The following is a 20,099-nucleotide window of genomic DNA, read 5'->3' as shown; positions in this document are numbered from 1 at the left end:
ATTAAAGTCAGCAACGAGCTGTAAGCAGCTTTCCTCGTGATTCTTGGTGGCCGTTTGGGAACCTCTAAGGCTGCACCCAACGCCCGTTCTTGTTAAAGGTGTATTTTCCTGCCAAAGAGACACGAGCATGTTCTGTGCTTGTCTCCTGCTGAAGAAAATCCTGTGGGCTCGGCACGGGCCCCCCCGGCGCTCGCGGCGCCCTCCGCGCTGCTCCGCTGCCCCGGGGCCCGGGCAGGCGGCAGGGCCGCGTTTGGCCGCGGGGGACGGGGCGGGAGTGGGGCAGGGGGCTCGGGGAGCTGCCGGGAGCTGCCGGGGGATTCAGCCCTGCTTCCCCCCCCTCCGCCCCCCCAGGCTCCTCCCCGCGCTGCCCCGGCGGGGCGGCGCTTCCTGCGCGTCCCCGCCCGCTCCGGGGAGGATCCGCGCGCGGCCGCCCGCAGGTAGCGGCCGCGCGGGCCCGCGTCGCGCGTGGGCTGCGCGGGGCCGGGCAGCGCCCCTCCCCGGGGTCGCGCGCGTGGGCGCCGCGCGGCCTCCCCACGGCGCGCTCCCGCGTGGGGGCCGGGCGCCGGCGACGCGGCCGTTCGCTTTGCAGGTGCCGGCGGCCGCGGACCATGAAGGTGAAGGTGATCTCGGTCCTGGAGGACAACTACATGTACCTGGTCATCGAGGAGAGCTCCAGGGACGCCGTGGCCGTGGACGCCGCCGTCCCGCAGCGGGTGAGCGGGGCCGCGCGCGCGGGGGCTGCGGCCGGCGCCCCGACGGGGCGTTCGGTCCCGGCGCCGCGAACCGGGGAGCGAGCGAGAACCGCCCGAAGCGCGGCCTCGGCGTCGCGCCGGAGCCCCGCGCCCGGGCAGGGCTCTCTGCAGACCCCCCCCCCCCCCCGCGCCCCCGCCCCGTCGCCGTCCCTTCCAGCTGCTGGACGTCGCCGGGCGGGAGGACGCGGTGCTCCGGGCTGTCCTGACGACCCACCACCACTGGTAAGCGCCGGGGCGGGCGGCGGGGCGGGCGGGCGGGTGGCCACGACGCCCGCGACGCCCGCGACGCCCGTGCCCGCAGGGACCACGCCAGGGGCAACGAGGAGCTGGCGCGGCGGTGCCCCGGCCTGCGGGTGTACGGCGCCGACGAGCGCATCGGCGCCCTGACGCACAAGGTGGCCCACGGCGAGGAGCTCGCGGTGCGTGGGGACGGGCACGGGGACGCGGCCCCGCCGCGCGCGACGGGCGCTGACGCCGGTGCCGCCGGCAGTTCGGCGCCGTGCGGGTGCGATGCCTCCTGACGCCCGGGCACACGTCCGGCCACGTGTGCTACTTCCTATGGGAGGACGAGTCCCCGGACGCGCCGGCGCTCTTCTCGGGTAGGTGCGGAGAGACCCCCCCTCCCAACCATCACCCCCCAGCCCGTCCCCCCGGGCTCCGCGCCCTCCCCGTGCTCCGGCCGCCCTCCGCTTCCCTCCGCAGGCGACGCGCTGCTGGTGGGCGGCTGCGGGGAGCTGTGCGAGGGCACCGCCGAGCAGACGTACGCCAGCCTGGCCGCCGCGCTGGGCGCCCTGCCGAGGGAGACGGTGAGCGCCGGGCGGGCGCCGGGCGGGCGCCGCGAGCGGGGCTCTTCCATCCGCCGCCTCCCTGCCGTCGCCCTTGCAGAAGGTGTTTTGCGGGCACGAGCGCGCCGTGCGCAACCTCAAGTTCGCCTTGAAAGCGGAGCCGGACAACGAAATGGTGAAGAAGAAACTTGCCTGGGCCAAGGTGAGCGGCTCCCGGCTGCGCCGGAGCCGGGTGCCGGCTCCGCACCGGCGCCTCGGCGTGCAGCGTGGCGCGGTCCCGGGTGACGTCCGGTGCCTCGGCAGCGCCGGGATGACGAGGACTTGCCCGCGGTGCCCTCCACGCTGCAGGAGGAGTTCCTCTACAACCCCTTCCTGCGGGTCACGTAAGTGGGGCCCAGATCCGCTCCCCGCGCCCCTCCGTGCCGCCCCTTCCCCGGCCCGCGTCCCCCGCCGCGCGCCCGGGGAGCCCAGCCCCGGAGCAGAGCCCGTCTCCGTCGCAGGGAGGAGCCTTTGCAGAAGTTCACGGGCGAGACGGACCCGGTGGAGGTGCTGAGGACCCTGCACGCCCAGAGGGATCGCTTCAAGAAGCCCAAGGAGCGGCCGAATCCCCAGGCGGTGCTTGCGCTCGAGTGGGGGCTGCTCAGCCCCTTCCTGGAGAAGAAGCGGGGCGGCAGCAGCGGCGCAGCGACGGCCGCCGCCGCGCAGCGTCCCCGGCGCAGCGGGGCTCCCCGCGGCGCGCGCCGCGCTGCGTCCTCCCCGCGCGCTCCGAGCCCCGTCCCTTGAGGCGCCTGCCTTGCCGTTGGGAAGTGGTTTCCGTCCTTCGCGCTGCTCGTTTGGGTCCTGTTCTGCCGCTCGCGGGGCGAGCGGAGCCCTCGGGCCCGGCTGCTGCCGCTGCAGGACAAGATGCTGCTGCGACGCTTCCAGTTCCTCTCGGGAAGGGCGGTTTTTGCATCCCCCCGTGGAGCAGGCGGGATCCCGCGGGACCCTTGGGCGGTTTTTGCATCCCCCCCGCAGAGCAGGCAGGATCCCGCGGGACCCCCGGGCGGTTTTTGCATCCCCCCACGGAGCAGGCGGGATCCCGCAGGACCCTCGGGTGGTTTTTGCATCCCCCCGTGGAGCAGGCGGGATCCCGCGGGACCCCCGGGCGGTTTTTGCATCCCCCCGTGGAGCAGGCGGGATCCCGCGGGACCCCCGGGCGGTTTTTGCATCCCCCCACGGAGCAGGCGGGATCCCGCGGGACCCTCGGGTGATTTTTGCATCCCCCCGTGGAGCAGGCGGGATCCCGCGGGACCCTTGGGTGGTTTTTGCATCCCCCCACGGAGCAGGCGGGATCCCGCAGGACCCTCGGGTGATTTTTGCATCCCCCCGTGGAGCAGGCGGGATCCCGCGGGACCCTTGGGTGGTTTTTGCATCCCCCTGCAGAGCAGGCGGGATCCCGCGGGACCCTCGGGTGATTTTTGCATCCCCCCACGGAGCAGGCGGGATCCCGCGGGACCCTCGGGTGGTTTTTGCATCCCCCTGCAGAGCAGGCGGGATCCCGCGGGACCCTCGGGTGGTTTTTGCCCTCTGGCCCGGGTGGGTCCGAACGCCGCCTCGGCCGCCCCGGGCTTCAAGAGTGGGCAGAGCTCTGCAGCAGCCGCGTGCGAGCTCTGGCCCCGGAGCCGGGATGCACCGGGGGGAGGAGGATGTGCCGGAGCCGGAGCCCTCCCGGCTCAGCCCGCGCCGGCGTCGCGCAGCAGGTCGGGGGCGCAGAGGCGAATGCGATGCACAGGAGACGCCCTGCGCCCCCCTCCCGCAGCCTGGTGGGGTTTGGGGGATTTGTTTTGTTTTTCTTTCAGAAGGACAAAATAAACCGTTGGGCGAGAACGCGCAGCCCCCTCGCTAACCGCCGCAGCCGCCTCGGCCGCTCGAGCCCCGCGGAAGGCGCTCGGCGGCGCCTGGCCGAGAGCCTGCTCCGACCCGCCGGGCTTTGCGGGAGGGCGGAAAGGAAGGGAAGCTGGGAGCAGCGCGCCGGGATTTGGAGCCAGCAAGGCCTTCGGGCGCGCTTGGGCGCGCTTGGGCCGACTGGACGCCTGCGTGGGGCTTTCCAAGGCGCGCCAGCTGGGCGGCGGCACGCTCCGCCTTGTCCCGGACATGCTAGCCTTTTTTTTTTTTTTTCCCCCTACTTTTTTCTTTTTTCCCAAGATAGCTAGAAAATTTGGAGATGGGAAATGTTTTGAATTAGCTTTTTATTTACATTGCCTTTTATTTAGAATAAAAGCCAGAGAGCGGCTGGGGCTCTTAAACCTCTTCAGCTTGCGAAGGTCTGAGTTAAGGTTGTGCAGTGTCATTACTAATTTTTTTAAAGACGTTTGAACAATGTGTGCAGCTTTTATTTTGCAAGTGATGGGGAGGTTTATTACAAAACTGAGCATTGTGAATTCCTTTTTTTTTTGGGGGGGGGGGAGAGCTTGCTGGTGCCTCTGTAAATAGCTGTGAAAATACCTTTGATGGGACAGCTTTTGAGCAGGTTACTCCCTAAGGGACAGGCTCTTGGGTTTCTTCTTTTTGCATCGAAGTGCAAAATATGTGTGTATAATTGTCCTGGTTTTGCTGAGTTTATACCGACTTCGCATAGTTAAATGAAAACAGAGCAGCACAGAGGCGTGGGCCCTGTAATCCTGTACTGTATGCTTTTTAAGCAGCGTTGATTATAAACTTTATCGCTCCGAACACTGGAATAGAGTTGACTTCAGGTTCTTTGATGTGTGGACTATGAATTTAAATGAATTTATTACCACTAAAGCCTGGTTTATGGCCATTTCTTCCATTGCTAGAGACTTTTTTTTTTTTTTTTTAAAGCTGCATTGTTATAATTTACTCTCTCCAAAAGGGGGAGAATTAATCGTGCTGCACAAGTTGTCTCAGTGCTGGAGTTGTTCTGTTTAAACGTGATGGTACAATTTGCCGTAGATGGTGATGCGCTGACAGGCATTCCTCTGTTACTGTGAAGTGCCTGGGTGCTCCGCTGGAAGTTTATTTATCCTGTGATCTAAGATGCACACGTGTGCGTGGGGGCAGGGTTCCTGAACTAGCATTGGATTTGCTAATTTTGATAATAGTAGCAGGGAACTCAAAGGCCAGGAGCAAGTCAAGCTGTTCTGGACACTTGGGACAGTCCACAGGAGCCGCAGGCTGGACGCGTGGTGAGCGGAGGGTCTTCTGACGCCTTTAGCAACGTGTATGTTGATAACCTGGTAACTGGAGAAGAGACAAAACACAGATCCCCAGCTAATCTGCAGCTAATTTAGCTTTGTTTATTTGTGTGCATCTGGCCCGACATGCATGTTCTCAACCAAAGCTGAACTTGTTTCTTTTGCGCTGATGTACAAAGTTTATAGTCAGAGCACTTCAGTGTATTGGACTTGCTTTGCATTAGCACTGCAATTTCTTGCTGTAGTTAAAAAAATCTTACGGTTTAGTATAACACTGTGCATTATAAAACTATGCATGGAAAAGCGCATTCAATAAAACTACCAATTTGCTTGTAAAGACGATAGGGAAAGGCGGGGGAAGCCATGTGAGATTCTTGCCTTATGAACACTGTGAACTCACTAATTAATGAGCAGCACCTGAAATTATATAACACTTTTAATTAAAAACATTAAAAACATCTTGTACATTGTTGGCTTATTTTTAGTAAAAGACTGGATGAGGCGTTGAGAGGTTCACAGTAAAGCGTTGTCAGCTAAGGTGGTCTAAGAGGCAGTTCAAGGTCTGGCAGCTTTGCTGACAGGCGTAAGCTCAAGGTCCACAGTAACTGAGTGCCTGTTATCTTTAAAGAGCATCTGAGCAAGGTTTGAATCTGGGCTAGGTGCAGCAATCATCTCCATCTGTCTGTGTCTACTCTGAAGGAACAAAGCACTGTGACGGCTTTCTTCTCAGTTTTTGTTCATTTAACAGTGCTTTCTTCATAGTCCTTCCTTATATAGCAGTAACTGGGGGAAGGAGGAATACTTTGAAGTAAGAGAAGAATGTAATTTTTAAGTTCACATTCACTGGCAGCTACAGCAGTCACAGAAAGAGGTGCCGCATCTGACTGCATCCCTTTCTCTTGAATTCAGGTACAGCTGCCACTTCTCCCACTATCAGCGTCCCCTCCCCAAACGTTGTCATTTCGGAAAAACTGACATTCAAATTAAGAAAGACCAAATCAGTTATTCATAGTTCTCTCTTTTTTCTTTTTGTAAATAGTTCTCAGAATACCCGTATGTGAAAAATACACACAGCAAGACAAGCACATTTCATCTCCATTAATGAAAAACCAAATCTGTTTCACGTTCACAAGTCTCTGGGCAAGGCATCTTGATATACTGCGTTAAACAAGACTGTATTTTTACTAACCCCTTTGATTGTTCTAGTAATACTACTTTTTTGTGATGATTAAATCTCACAGCCTTCTATAACTTTTGTAAAGTAACAGCTTTCAGAGACATCAAGGATGGTTTGTCCTTTGTGGAAAGATAGCAAAAAATTCTTACTTGAAACACCATAAAAAAATTGTTTTCTCTTAATTTATGGATATTATCTACCATTAAACTACTGTTGAGACAGGGATAGATGTGACAATTCTGTTACTCTCTGTACTATGTATTTAGAAAGAGAGAAGGAGATGTATAATTGCCCACAGTTATAGATAATTATTGCAATTAAAGGAAAAATAAATTTAGATTTTTCTTAAGCATTCACTCAGGTCACATTTCAGTAGGCAATAAAACAGCCCTTGGTCTCATGTTCCTCATATGATTACAGGCTGTTGGTTGCCACTCCATTTGACAGTGCAAAGGTACTGCAGCTGGGCCTCAAGAGCATCCAGTCGGGGACAGTGAAATGAAAAAACAGCACCCAAGGTCTAATTAGACCATTCCTAACTATGTGAGGATGTCTGAAAAAGAGGCAGCCATAAAACTTGGTGCTGTGAAAATACAGCAAGGCCTGGACTAGCAATACTCTGATATAGCATAAAGCTCATCTCAATGAGGTCACGGTCTACTGCAAGGCAAATCCCTCAGTACCTAAAATTCATCAGTTCTGATAAAAGTCGGGGTTGTATAAGGAGGGCAGGTTTAGTTCATAAAGATTGCCTAAAGACTAGGATGCATTACAGTTTTCAACGTGTATTTTAAGTCAGTGTTTGTTTTTTATTCTCATCATTTCAATAATTATAAATCTGTAGGAATCAGGATTACCTGCCTATATACACATTACCTTCTCATTGCTAATGCTAGACACAAATTGCAGTCTCCCACTGATGACACAGAACTTCAGCTGTTTTTTGAGAATCTTAAATACAATTGATTTAAAAAGGCACTGAGTATTTTCTGTACGTAGGCTTCACAGATTTGCTGCCAGAGTCATTCTTCACCATTTGATATTAAATCCAGTGCTTGTTTTCTCCACGGCATGGTACTCTGTGTGCAGTGCTTTTGCAGCCTTTTCTGAATCCACGCCACCTAGCCAGTGTTCGTACAGTTCATTTACAGTCTGATTCTTCTCTGGAATTTCAGTCTTGAGAGATTCATACAGCTTCTCAACTTGCTGAAGCCAGTCCTTGCTGGATTCACCTTCTATTTTGATCTGACCACCTCCATTTAAACAGCCTATATGCAACGAAGTGAGAAAACGTCACTGAGTTTAGAAATCGCTTCAGATTTATCAGAAAAAAAAATCCTTACAGTTAAGAAAACTAAATCCAGAAGTTAGAAAGTGTTTGTACTTAACTTACTCTACAGCTGAGAACCAAGTTTCAGAATGAAAACACTATTATAATTGCATTTTCCTCCTGAGTTATCTAACAGCCACAGGGCAGACAGTAGCCCTGAAGGGGAGATTATTGGCCTGATGTGACCCATCCTAATTCAACATATGGCCCAGGTGTGAGCAGAGAGCTGCTAAAGCATGCTGGGAAAGCACCAGGCAGATATAAGATTTGGAGGAAGCAAGCAATTGTGGTTCTTGTTTTGTCCCTCTAGAGAGGGCTAGGATGCAATTCAGACAAGAGCAGCTTTGGTGCCTCAACTGAAGGTAAGATAAATGCTCCTGGGATATAGTTCTGGATTTACTGTTCTCATGTATGTGTGATGAAAGGGTCAGACCACATAACGTGTAGTTGCTCTCAGTAGTCTGTTCTTTGTATTGAACAACCTTGTGAGCCAAGAGTGGTGCAGATTGTCAGGGAGAGAACGTTGTCCAGAGAGAGTGAAGAAGGGCAGCTCAGTGTTGCTGCTGGCACTGTGTTCTTGTCTATCACAAACAAGCCAGAGCTGAAGTACAAATTGAGCTGCCCAAGCTTTCCACTAGTGAATTCCAGGAGAATTGAGAGGGGAAAAAAGAAAGGCTTTACAGGAAGTAGAAAAGAAAGGAAAACAAGTAGAAAAAGACATTCATCACCAGCCATAGCAAGCACTCTCTAGAAGCAGACTGTTAGCTTCTGTAAACAGAGTTTACAAAGTTAGGAGGGCCTCCTTAAAAGAAGTAGTTGTACCAGTTTCAGTATTAATTTTTTAACTGTAACCACTGAAGGTCTGGAGAATTATTAGCTTCTAGATATATATATATATATATATACAGGCAAAAAACTTTGAAATCTTGATGCGGTGACTATCACATCTTACAGGTTTAAAGGCTTTGCCACAACACTCAGGATGTGAGAGACTGTCTGTGTTTCTTGTACTTCAGTGACAGTTTCATATAGCTTCCTACAGCTACGAATTCTACCAGGGAAAGTCCTATGTGGCCTTACCTGATGGGCAAGCCATGACTTCAACATAGTGGTAAGGGGATCTCCCTCGTTTCAGTTTTTGCACTAAGTTTTGTATGTTTCGAAATCCATATGCCAAAGCAAACTGGAGCAGGACTACTCCATCCTTCTCCAGTGTCACCTCTTGGAAGTCCTTGTTTCTGAGGAACAAAAGCAAACAATATCTTATCTAAATTAACTTCTATTAAACTTCCAAAAAACATTGTACTAGAACTAAGCTCTTTTCTAAGTTCTATTCAAGAAAAGTGTCCTAATTCTTTGCCCTCCCCCCCCCTCCCCAAACAAGTTAGATAAAAGAACTAGCTTACAAAGACTTGGTTGTATTAGAAGCTACAATCCTTTCCAGAGCCTTTTTGAGCACCTTCCATGTGAATTAAGTCTGTTGAAAACACTTGCATTGAATAAATCCTTAAAATTTGGACAAGCAGAGCTCAAACAAAAAAATCTCATTGTGATAAGCTTTCTGGGTTGGCTTCAGCCAACTTACACATCAGTGAGGCCTTTGAAAGAAACTTTTTAAATTGTAGCTGGTCATAACACCAGGGAGTAAGCCAGTATTGAAGGTTTCCCAGCTCTTAGTATCAGTGGAAATAGTTCTTCCTGATAAGAGAATAAGCAATCTGGGGGGTGTGTGTGTGGTGTTTTTGAAGCATCTTGTATTGAGATTGCTGACTCCTATCTCCTAGACCAGGGAATCCTAACCATCAGTGTCACTGGTATGTAATTCATTACAAAAAGTACATTAAGATTACACCTAGGAAACTAGTAGGAATCTCAGTTTAAATGTGCCTCTTATGCCCAGGTTCAAGTGACCTGTTTTACTCTGTCTTACAACAGTTTGATTAAAATGGAACCTTAGAGTCCTGACACCTGGTTTGTGATAGTTAGATTAGTAATGAATCTACTTCAGTGACATGATCACAGGTGAGAAAGTTCAAATCTAGACAAGTTCTGTCTTCTAAATTACTCTGGAAGCAGCCTGCACTTGATACTGGGAAAATCTATCAAGCCAAAATAAAGTGTGTGGGTGGTGAAGGGGCTAGAAGTCTCCAAGGGAAAAGGCTGCAAAGAGTGCTGGCTGATTTATTGCCCAGCAACTGTGGGAGTGAGACACCAATTCCCATGCCTTGAAGTAAAATGTTTAACATTGCAAAGAAATTTTCAGCCATCAGCCAGATAACAGCATAAACAGAATTGCAATAAAAATAGTGTTTTATGTAAGACTAACTTCTTACTTCAAAGGTTTGTACTGAATTGTATCCACTTGAATTCCAAAAAGTTCCTTTGCTGCATACTTGTATATGTGCTCCAAATAGCCACCAGAACCACCTCCTGAATGGCCGGAGAGCTCTTCTTCAGTAATGCTGCTAAACCTGAAGGGAGGAAAGAAAGATGAACTGTTTTAGAGGACCTTCAACATAACAGCCAGCCCCAAGTCCATTGTTCTTTGAAGCAAATGAGTTTGATTATGTCAATGCGGAAATAGCTTCAGCACTACTAAAAGCATTATGTTGTTAGCCCTGTGAGGTTTGTGATAGTAGACTTGTTCACAGAGCAAAGTTCATGGAATTCAAAAGCAACAGAACAAGCCATGGATTAGCTCCCTTAGGACTCCTAGCCTTTCCCTTTCTCCTGGGAACTGACTATTTATAGCTTCAGGGTCCTCTAGATTTAATGCTATGCTGTCTAGTGTGCTTTGGGTAAAGCTCAGTGGAAATGCTCTATCGTGTTCCGTGACAAGGCCTGATCCATACACCGCAAACTTGATCTTGCCAGGTAATTCCCATAACAAAACTCTGCTTGGAAAGACCAGAATGACATGGGCAATTGTTAGCTTCCTATTTAGCATCTCTGTGAACATTAGCCTTTGTTATTTTTTTCCTCCTCCAGTTTCAAAGTATTGATGGTATGGACCTGTGCAATGCAAACTTTTCCTGGAGAACAGTCTAGGAGGAGTCCTGTCTCAACCATGAAACATCTCACGAGTGCTAAAGCTTTCTGCAGTATAAACAGCAGAATTCACTATTCAAAGCTCTAGTTCCGTGTTACAACACTATTTTTGAAACCAGCAACATTCAATCTGGTTGTTGGGACACACCAAAACACTTCTGGGGAGTGTTAATACTATAACTACAAGCACAGAGAGATTAAATTTGTGTTGCTCTGGTTTTATATGCTTAATAAAACTCATGTAACAAAGATGAACAAAATTAATGATGCCAGGGCATTTGCTCTCTACGTGGCCATTTTCAAGTTCAACACATCTTTGTCCAAACTACACTAATAAAAGTTCTGCAATTCAAGTTCTGCACAAGTAATCCCATTTCACTGATATGCCAAAACACAACCAGCTATTCAGAGGTCAAGATAATGTTTCTTGAACAGCTCACCAGATAGAAGCCACAACAATGGCTTTTGTTATGGGGGAATAATAGGATGGGGGATATGCTTATAAGCACTCATCAGGCAGTGACACTTGCATTCTTCTAACAGCTGCAGAAGAGAAAACCCTTGAATTCTGGCCAAATAATTTAAAGTCAAATCAAAGATGTTGCCTCTCTCAGATAATATCTCAGCTTCAGAAGAACTACAGGAGACAACGTTTTAGCCTGTAATTGCTTTCAGAAACTATTTTTAATTCAGTCTTGTTTACAGGAACTGAGATTCATTAATGAATGTTTCAGTGTGTCTGGCCTCACGTACTGCCACTCTCTGAAAATGAGGCTGCCAGTAAAGTTTCAGTGCTGCCTGCAGCAAACAGTTATACCACCAGAAGTCCTGGGATTTCTGGCACTTTATCTTACTCTTGCTGCCAAATGTAATAACCTCTTAATGGGCTTTTCCACGTGCTGGAGGAAAAGTAGAACAACAGCCATTGGACTGCTTATTTTAATGCTCCAAGTTCTATGGAATATGTGTTGTTTGTAACCAGTCAATTTACTGAGTAGGTTAAAGCTAGCAAAAGGTCATAGAGGCACTTTATCACCACAAGCATGAGGCCTAGTGCTCAGAACATACTTCTTAGAAGTCAGCCAGAGATATTTATCAAGTAATTAGACATTTTGTTCTGGGTTATAACTGACACTTCCATAATGTTATTTCCTAATACATTCAAACACTTCAGAATCTTTCTCAATTTTCTGTTAATTGCACAACAATAAAGCAGGCAGAACTGAAGTGCTTGTTTGCATGGGTAACTTTTAAAGTTGTACTTCTGGGATTTAATTATGTAGATATTTTTATAGCTGAAGATATTTTTTTCATTTATGACTTGGAAGAAATTTGAAAGCAAGCTATGTCAGAAAAAAAGGTACTTGAAGATGGAAAAAGTATCTGTAGATAGATGTCCTAGTAAAACTACACTGCTTTCCATTCATACTCCAACACATTGGTATAGCCTTCCTTAGAATACAAGCCTAATGCCAATATTAAAAAATACATTCATACCCATGCTATAGTCTCAAAGTTCCTAATCTCCCCAAACGTGTCTGAAGCATTTTAATTTTACCAGTATTGCAGCATTGCATCATCTAATATTATTTATATCACCCATATGTTACAAGGTAGACATAATAAAGAAACAAGGTCAGCCGTAGCCATAAGTAAATGGAAAAACAATGACTACTGGCTCAATTTACTACTCTTAAGCAGTCCTTTTTATTTTTGAGCATGTGAATGAGAATCTGTTCAGTTCTAAAGAAATGTTCAGATGTGAACCTGCTGATCCACTGAAATACAGCAGAAGAAAATAAGGCTCTGTGCATGCATATTATTTTAGCTCTTTTTAAGTCTAGTTAAGAATATAGAACTAGATATACAAAAAAAAGGTATTGGTTACAAATCTTATTTAGCCCAGTTTGTTTGTTTATTTTTAAACTAAGCAGACTTTTAATTTAAGGGACTGGACTGCAACAGGCAACCTCTATCTCCTAATCTCCTTTTTTTTCAGAGTAAGAGTGACCAATATTCATAACTATTAAAAAATAAACTAGGCAATAGGCCTCATGCAAGGACACTTCCCTTCATAGCTCTGTCAAAATACATAGCTCTGACAACTCTTGAGCAAAAGTTCCCAATGGCACTTTGATGTACTAGAAAGTCTTAAACTGTTTAGAAATACGCCAAATTTAAAACCAAAGAACTGAGAATAGATTAGTGCTACGTTCTGCTCATGTGCTATCTGCTGCATATCTGGTCTATCAAAATCCCTCCTTAAAAACTTACAGTGCCTAAGCACTAAACTTTTGGGTCATACACTTCATCTTTTATAATTTGTGAAGGTTACTGTATACAGGTCACTGTATGTGTAAGCCCTTCTGTTTATTAAGGTCACTTTGCACATTAATAAATAGAAAAGCTACAGATAGAGTGCTATAAAAGCACTTAAAACTGATGAAGAAAATGGTTTGGTTTAATGATCAGTGTGGAACCAGCAATTCAGACGAATAAAATGTGATTTCATAGAATCATAGAATGGTAAGGTTGGAAGAGACCTCTGGAGATCATCTCGTCCAACCCTCAGCGTAGCCCGTACGGGGACTGAACCCGTGACCTTGGCATTAGCAGCACCACGCTCTAACCAACTGAGTGTTTTAAAGTTTCTGTAGCCAGTTAGGCCTCTGTGCAGTTGTCCTTTAACCAGATGTTAGTTTTCAATTAAAGCACTTAGACATATGCAAACCAGAAAAGACTTTAAGATCTCATGGTGGTGTGTGTGGGGGATGGTGTCTTTTGATTTTTTAACAAATAAGGAATCCTAGAGATCTTAGCTGGAGTTTCCATATACTACTAATTTGCGCTTTACTACTGCAATCCTTACAGTAGCTTGGATAACCAGGAACAGTTTCAGGATAACACAGTAACAGACTTCTCTGGCTTAGCAAACTTTTCTCACTGATTTAGGTATTTTTTCACTTTTTAAGTTTGCAGATACATTTTTTGTGGGATTCCATCAGCCACACTGTAACAGCGCTTAAAGCAAGACTGCCATGCAATTTATACTTCTCTATACAATTATATTGCTATTACACTCTTATTGGGCTAATTTTGGCAACCCTACTGATTTACAGTGAGTTACTAATCCTTAAACTTCTAAAAACAAATCTAGAACAATTTCAGATTCTTCAAAACTGCAGATTCAACATACTCTGTACATTATTTTATGCATAACTGTACTGACTCAAAAGCAGTGACAAAGGAAAAACAAATCAAATGCAAATACATGCAGCCTTATGTAAAGTAAAATGGCACTGGAAGAGCAAATTCTATTGAAGAACCCAATATGAATACTAGATGAATATGACCAAAGGTGCAAATGAAATTTTCTTCTTACGTGGTATCCAAAGGAGCAGGATCTACATCTGATAGAGAGATTCCTTCTTGTTCCAACAACCTTAGCACTTCTCCTAAAGCAGAAACACACATAAAAAGCTCTTGTTTTGGAGATGAAGGAAAACAAAATCTGATGATTGGTGCATAAACCTACATCTGCAAACTTTACCAGGGCACAATTTGCATTATTAAAATGAAATTAGACAGCAAAATCCATGCATTACACCTTCTGTCAGAGACAAAGGATTATAAAAATGAGTGAATACCTCACTCTGAGGCTTCCAGAAATTAGCTAGACTACCTCTTGTTCCACTTACCTGTAGTGATTACACAGTCCACATCTCGGGTTTGGTACTCTTGGTTGAAAAAGTCTGGCCTTGAAGCCTCTAGCTTTTTGTCATAACAGGGCATTACTGTTACATGGTATATCTGGTCAGGTGTTAAGTGCTGGAAGAAAGATAAAGCTGTGCAGTTGGATTGGTAAAAATTAAATTCTTGAGGGAGACTTTTCCAGGTACAGATACGAATGATACTAATGCTACCATACTTCTGAAAATACTCTCTATTACTACTTGAATATGTGAGTTTCTTCTTCTCACAGAACCCAATTTTAATTTATAGCAAATTTCAACAGTACGGTCTTTCGCTTCTTTTTTCCTCCTCCTTCTGCTAACGCACATGATCCAAAGTCAGACAGTGAAGAATTCCTAATTATGCAGTTAGAGGATGCACTTCCTACACACTACTAAAATCCTGCCCCTGCATCAGCAACTAACAAATGGAGTCAGACAAAACCCTCATGACCATCCAAGAAATGAGTCTAGGCCAAGGAAACAAGTCTCTGACTCAAGGCCGTTGTTTCAGTGTCTTGTGCCAAATGTTCTCAGTAGCTGCCAATTTTTGTAACAAGTATGCAGATGTCAGCATTTCTTTAACACAAGTGTTAAACCAGCACTTGTTAATGGACAATAAATCATACAATCAGAAATGGTGCTCAAGTTTCTCGCTTGACAACTCTGGGCTATTAGTATGACTGTAGTCTTTAAATATCAAATTTATATCTGGAGAGATTCCAAAGGTTAAAGGGGGAAAACAGAACTAAGTCAAACTGAAACAGAACATGAAGCTGGGAAAGAGCAACTAATTTTTAGAAAAGACATGATCTGCACGTATGCACTGACTGAAGTTTTGTTTCAGAGAGGATAATTTATTTTAAGTTATTCACCATCCTTAAACAATGTGAAAATACCACACACACAAGTGAGATGGGAGCACATTCCTGAATAATATGCAGAGATTTTAAATGGTCCATAAAGCAAGAACTTAGTGTTATTTCCCCAACTACCAGCTTCTCGTTAGATAAAACGGAAGTGAGGGATACTGTTTTTGGCATTCTGCAAGATAGTTTCTACCTTTAAACTCTAGTGTAAAACATGTAGCAACATTAAAAAAATCACGTGTTCATGATATTTTCATGAGTGTTAAGTGTTCAATTTTAGCATTTTGCCATTAATCATAGTATACTTCAGACCCTCACCTGCTGTTCTGCAAAATGGCCTTTGACCAAGGAGCCCATGACCTGCTGTGGAGACTTGGCAGTACTGATATAAGGAACGATGAAACTGCCATGGGTTTTCTCAGCATAGCAGATCCAACCTGAGAAGAATAGTGTAATTAATAAACAACTGCAGTAAACTAACAAACAAGTTCTCTCCCCTGCCCTCCTGACTTACTGCTCACTAAGTACTGTTTTCAGTGCCTTTTCGGCACAGAAACAAAACAAGACTAATTTTAGAGATCATTAGGTATCTGTACATATCATTACTGTTATTAACACCAAGATCTCTTTGTACTGTGAAGAGAGTAATCCTTTCCTCACTGGTAAATTTATCCATATTAACTGTTCTGATCAGCTTTCTAAATTTTGCATGCTCTAATGTACTATTAGTATGGCATATTACTATTTCCATAACTAATTTAATACTACACCTGGACAGGCAGAAGCTAGCATGGGCAAAGCCTTTTTGTCTTCAGACCGCTTTCGAAAGCGCTTTACAAACTCTCGTTGGCTCTCCAGTAGGCTGAAGTTTCTTGAGAAAGTTGTATCAAATACATAGTGCACACCTAGGCAGTACAGCATCTTGTTAAAATTCACAAGAAAGATGCAAACAGCAAACTACAACAAAAAAGCCTCCAATCAAACCGGATTAAAACTGTGTCTCTTACAGTTTTGGATCTCTGCAGTTGACAGTGATCTTTTCCCTAGCATGCCAGCATAAGACACCAGCAAAAGTGACAGGAGGACAACAAATTGCTTCAAGTTCCTTCCTGTTATCACTCTGAGTTTATTATGCCACTGAAGTTGCAGACAGTTTTAATTTCAACCAAAATGAATTATGAAACATTATATATCTATGAGGAGATTATCACATCAACCTTCTGCATTCATAAAAGTTATGCTTAACATATACCCCGGCAGTCCCACACTTGCCTAAACTCTTTAAGAATGTGGTCAACTTCTTTGCTGTTTCCAGAACATTCATTTTATATCTTGCAGCTAGGGAAGCTCTGGACTGTGGTGAAAGAGATACCACTACCAACTTCTGTTCATTGGGAGCTGCAGTCTAAAAAACAGTAAGCAAAATAACTTAACTGTTCAGAGAATATTAATATGGTACATACAGCACTTTTAGCACACCGGAAATTCAAAAAATATCTCCCAGTGTTTTGTCCTTAACTTTCAAGTCATTAACTTGCTACATTAAGGCCCTTTCCAAAGCTATGATCACTGAAAAAAAATTGTGCAGGGGAAAAAAAACTGTACTGCAAATCTGCTCAGATTCTTCTTTCTTGGAAATTAATTTTTACATGTGCTGTTCACACGTTTTTGCAGATGCACCACACTAATCTATGAAGACTTTCAAACTCTGCAGCCTACCTAGCTGCTTCTTGTCACCTACCTTGTTAAAAGTTAGCATTTTGTATAGCTCTTCATGGCTCTGTTGAGTGATTAAAACACTCTCTGCTGATGTAATGCAGCCACTACAAGCTAAACAGTCATTCAGAGTAATTTTGGCCTTTTCCAGTTTTTGTGCTCCTCCATCCTAGAAAGGAACAGATTAGATTCAGTCCTGATCACAATATGGAAGTACTCAAGTAGTTGTCTCCTATCGTTACTATATTTAGTAGCAAAGATGTTGCCCTTTTCAGCCTCTCAGTTTATCATTAAAAAAAATCTTTGAGTAAGATGATGATGAAGACAAATCTCTTTAAAGCTTGTTGATTTCTAATAGGATTGTTTGACAATATACATAGAAGTATAGAAAGATATTGAGGAACTCAAGAAAAATTTTAGCAAGACCAAGACTAGAGCTTCAAATCTAGAGCAGTTGTTTAGGCCACAATTATTTCTGCTATCTGGTGGGCTAACACTGCTCCAACATACTGAAGCTACACTTTCCTGGAAACAAATGTGGTCTGTCTTGTCTGCTTTTTCAACCTGTGCATGGCAGAAGACTGAGGCTGGCATGGCTGACAGGCTACAGATTGTAGCTGCTGCTTTTAACCACAAAACTGTAGACTTCTGAGATCCTAAGCCCTGCAACAACAATCTCCAGCTTGTATTCAATATTCTGATTAATGCTAGGGAAAGCATGCCAGCTCTGTCACCTGTATCAGATATTGCTCATGTTATTTAATTTTACTAGGGCCACTGCTTTGTAGGAATCTTGAATTTCACTCTTTGAAAGAGATTTCATAGCCAGACCCCCCCCCCCAAAAAAAATCACTGAAATTTTTAATTGTTAAGGAATATTCTGCAATTATTCTGTGTGCAAAACTTACATGGACACTAGTGAGAAAACTGTATGACAGCTCAAAGGGCGCATGGCATGGCACTGGAAAGAATTTTTTTATTAGACCTGAGTAAGTCAGTTTTTTAGTGGGACTCCTCTTTAAAAATTACTTCTCAGTAAAGTCAGAAACAGACAGTGATGAAGTATTGTTAAGCTAAAAATTAAAAATATGTAACCAGGCGTCTTTGAAAATGTTGTATTGCCTTCTCCAAGTCAAAAAGTAATCAACAGACTGAAATTAAAACCATTATCTCTGGATGACCTCCTAGTCTGGCTAAAAAAGAAATGCTAAACTTCTCTCTGTAAATATGAAAATAGTTCAGTACAGCTTGACATTAATTTGGAAGCAACATGCTTATCAATTCTGCATGCTACTTATCAAATCATTTAAAATGTATTATAAAAAAACAGAGCAAAAAGTTAAAGACAACCTAAATGAACCTCTTTGAGACTGAGCACTCCACTATATGATGTAATAAAAAAAACCATTATTTTAAATAATCTAGCAATTCAGGCACATCAGAACTGATAGCAAGAAAAGAGACTTCTCACCTTATCTGTTCTTACATTGAAAATATATTAATGTTTGTGTTTGAGAGCTTAAAACAAGAAGGCAGACATGAATTCAGAATATTGCTTACAGAAATGGGTAATTAAATCCTTGGGCTCTGGAAAAAGATGCGAGAAGGCTGACGACAAGAGCAATACTTTTGTTACATCTTGGTTCCCTGTGAGGCAGTACATAGCTGGAGCATTTAAATACAGAGCAAGGAAGTTGCACTTTCTGGATATTTTACACAATAGTCAAAAAATCACACATACCTGATTGATCTGAAAGTAGCTCCCATCTGCTTCAATTCTGATCTTAGCTGCTGCTTTTCCATTTTTTTTTTCAACTTTGACAGGTTTGATGCATTCCTGAAGCAGAAAGAAAGCCCCAAAGCGAGCAGCTGAGAAGTGCGGAAGGGAAAGCATAGCAAAAACTTAACTGAAACTAGAATGTTCAAAAGCAAAGGCTAGCTCAGGAGTGAATGTCACTTATTCTACCTTAAAGTATGCTGGATTTACTCACAGCATCCATAACCACCAAGGGAAAATGTAAAAGTAAAAGGTGCTTACCCCCTTTCTACAGAAGGAACACTTTCCCAACATCATACCAAAAAGAGAGGCACTTTTGCTGTTGCTCCAAGGAAGCCAGCTGTGCTCTAAGGAGCCTCAAAAAAAAGAGGGACTTGCCTGCAAAGTCCTCCTCTCCCTAAAAGCCCTACAGATCATGCACTCTTCACTGCAAATTTTAACCAATGGAGGCGTGGTCACTGCAGTCAACATGTGGCTAGTGCCAATGAAGGGTCTTTTAGCGCTGCAAGGAATCTGATGACTTCAGATGGACTGCTTCCAGTTTTCTGTATTGTTTTGTGATGCAGTCCCAAGGGTGTTTTTACACTCTGTGTGATTTTTATTGGTTAGGCACCTTATGTCTCCTTGTCCTACTTCTCCAGCCAGATTTCTCCTTGCCTTTTACTACCCCTTCTCTGCCAGAATCTTGAAACACTTCTCCCCCTAGAGTCCAGCTTTGCTCACTCTTTGTTCCGAATAGCACAAGACTCTCAGGCTACCAGGAACAACCCACTAAGGTTCCTCAGCTATGCTCCCTGAATAGTAACAATCCAAAGGCTCTCTCTGTTTGAGACAGAAAAGCGGGATGCTCTGAGTCAAAGACTTCCCCGGGAAACCCAAGTACTGCAGGGAGATTTAATGGGATTTGTTCTACTCTACTCCACTGCTCCCATTCTGGGATACTCCTCTGCTCCATTTGCTGTCAGCAGCCAACTGTAGGGCTGCGCTTCTTGTGACTGGGAGCTCTGCTAGTGCTTGAAGACTCTGACAAGAAAGCCCTGCCCGTCCCCTTCCCTCCCTGCCTCCCGGTCGGTATTTGGGCGGGCGGCTCCCAGAGCGCGGCCGGGTGAGCAGCGCGGGCTGCGGGCGCATGAACGGGCTTCTCTGCAGCCGCGGCAGGACGGGGGCGGCCGCCGCTCCCGGGCGCCGCGTGCCCCCCGCCCCGGCCCACCTGCGAGGGCCCGATGAAGTCGTCCAGGTCGGTGAGCTGCAGCGCGCCGCTGAACGGAGACGCCATCGCGCCCGCCGCCGTAAAGCGCGCCGCCGTAAAGCGCGACGACGGCGGTGTCGCGAAACGCGGCGGGCGGGAGCGCGCGTGCGCGGGGCGGGCGGGCGCCGCGATGGCGGCGGCGGCGGCGGCGGCGTTTGGGGTGGGCGGCCCGGCCCGGCCCGGCCCGGCCCGGCCCGGCCCGGCTCTGGGCTGCAGCAGGGCGGCGATGGGGCGCGCGGGGAGGACGACGGCGGCGGCGGCCGGGCCCCGGTCGTTGCGGCCGGCGCCGGGGGAGGCGCCGCGGGGAGCGGGGCCCGCCCGGGGGTGAGGCCGCTCCGCGCCGCGGGAGCCGTGGGCGCCGGGGCGGAACCTGGGGCGGCTCCTGCGGCTGCGGGGTCGGGAGCGACAACCGCCCCGAAACACCCCCGTCAGAAAGCAGTGCTGCGCCGGGTGCTCTGCAGCTGGCAGGCC

The 20,099-nt window shown here is 46.7% G+C and overlaps 2 protein-coding genes across 3 annotated transcripts; one reads left to right on the top strand and one right to left on the bottom strand.

Moving 5' to 3' along the window:
* The first annotated feature begins 35 nt into the window (after positions 1-35).
* On the top strand, positions 36-5,196 carry HAGHL (hydroxyacylglutathione hydrolase like). Of its 2 annotated transcripts, none has more exons than XM_062588468.1 (9): positions 36-98; positions 590-713; positions 910-974; positions 1,054-1,147; positions 1,243-1,351; positions 1,455-1,558; positions 1,638-1,739; positions 1,841-1,920; positions 2,038-5,196. In XM_062588468.1, exons 2-9 carry the CDS (start codon positions 609-611, stop codon positions 2,318-2,320), a joined length of 942 nt encoding a protein of 313 aa, XP_062444452.1. In that variant the 5' UTR covers positions 36-98; positions 590-608; the 3' UTR covers positions 2,321-5,196. The 2 variants fall into 2 exon arrangements, with proteins under 2 accessions (XP_062444452.1, XP_062444451.1); XM_062588467.1 differs by having other exon boundaries at positions 1,054-1,171.
* Positions 5,197-5,733: 537 nt separating this feature from the next.
* CIAO3 (cytosolic iron-sulfur assembly component 3) lies at positions 5,734-19,656 on the bottom strand. Its single transcript, XM_062588461.1, has 11 exons — positions 19,590-19,656; positions 18,344-18,439; positions 16,628-16,771; positions 16,159-16,291; positions 15,657-15,791; positions 15,205-15,323; positions 13,985-14,114; positions 13,669-13,741; positions 9,572-9,709; positions 8,319-8,476; positions 5,734-7,176 (listed from the first exon to the last, which is right to left on the bottom strand). The coding sequence occupies exons 1-11, from the start codon at positions 19,653-19,655 to the stop codon at positions 6,938-6,940; spliced, it is 1,431 nt and encodes a 476-aa protein (XP_062444445.1). The 5' UTR covers position 19,656; the 3' UTR covers positions 5,734-6,937.
* Positions 19,657-20,099: the final 443 nt, after the last annotated feature.

Source organism: Rhea pennata, chromosome 15, assembly GCF_028389875.1.
Source record: "Rhea pennata isolate bPtePen1 chromosome 15, bPtePen1.pri, whole genome shotgun sequence".
Lineage (NCBI taxonomy): Eukaryota > Metazoa > Chordata > Aves > Rheiformes > Rheidae > Rhea > Rhea pennata.
The sequence above is the reverse complement of the archived record's forward strand: the minus strand, read 5'-3'. Positions and strand labels throughout refer to the sequence as shown.

What these genes read in the sequence shown, in the direction of transcription:
- HAGHL (XM_062588467.1), top strand. Translation starts at nt 609, where the DNA reads ATGAAGGTGAAGGTGATCTCGGTCCTGGAGGACAACTACATGTACCTG. An exon ending in ACGCCGCCGTCCCGCAGCGG is followed by an intron (nt 714 to 909) that starts GTGAGCGGGGCC and finishes CGTCCCTTCCAG; the next exon opens with CTGCTGGACGTCGCCGGGCG. An exon ending in AGAAACTTGCCTGGGCCAAG is followed by an intron (nt 1,740 to 1,840) that starts GTGAGCGGCTCC and finishes GTGCCTCGGCAG; the next exon opens with CGCCGGGATGACGAGGACTT.
- CIAO3 (XM_062588461.1), bottom strand. Translation starts at nt 19,655, where the DNA reads ATGGCGTCTCCGTTCAGCGGCGCGCTGCAGCTCACCGACCTGGACGAC. An exon ending in GCTACTTTCAGATCAATCAG is followed by an intron (nt 16,772 to 18,343) that starts GTATGTGTGATT and finishes GTTCCTTTCTAG; the next exon opens with GATGGAGGAGCACAAAAACT. An exon ending in GCCATTTTGCAGAACAGCAG is followed by an intron (nt 14,115 to 15,204) that starts GTGAGGGTCTGA and finishes TCTTTCTTCCAG; the next exon opens with CACTTAACACCTGACCAGAT.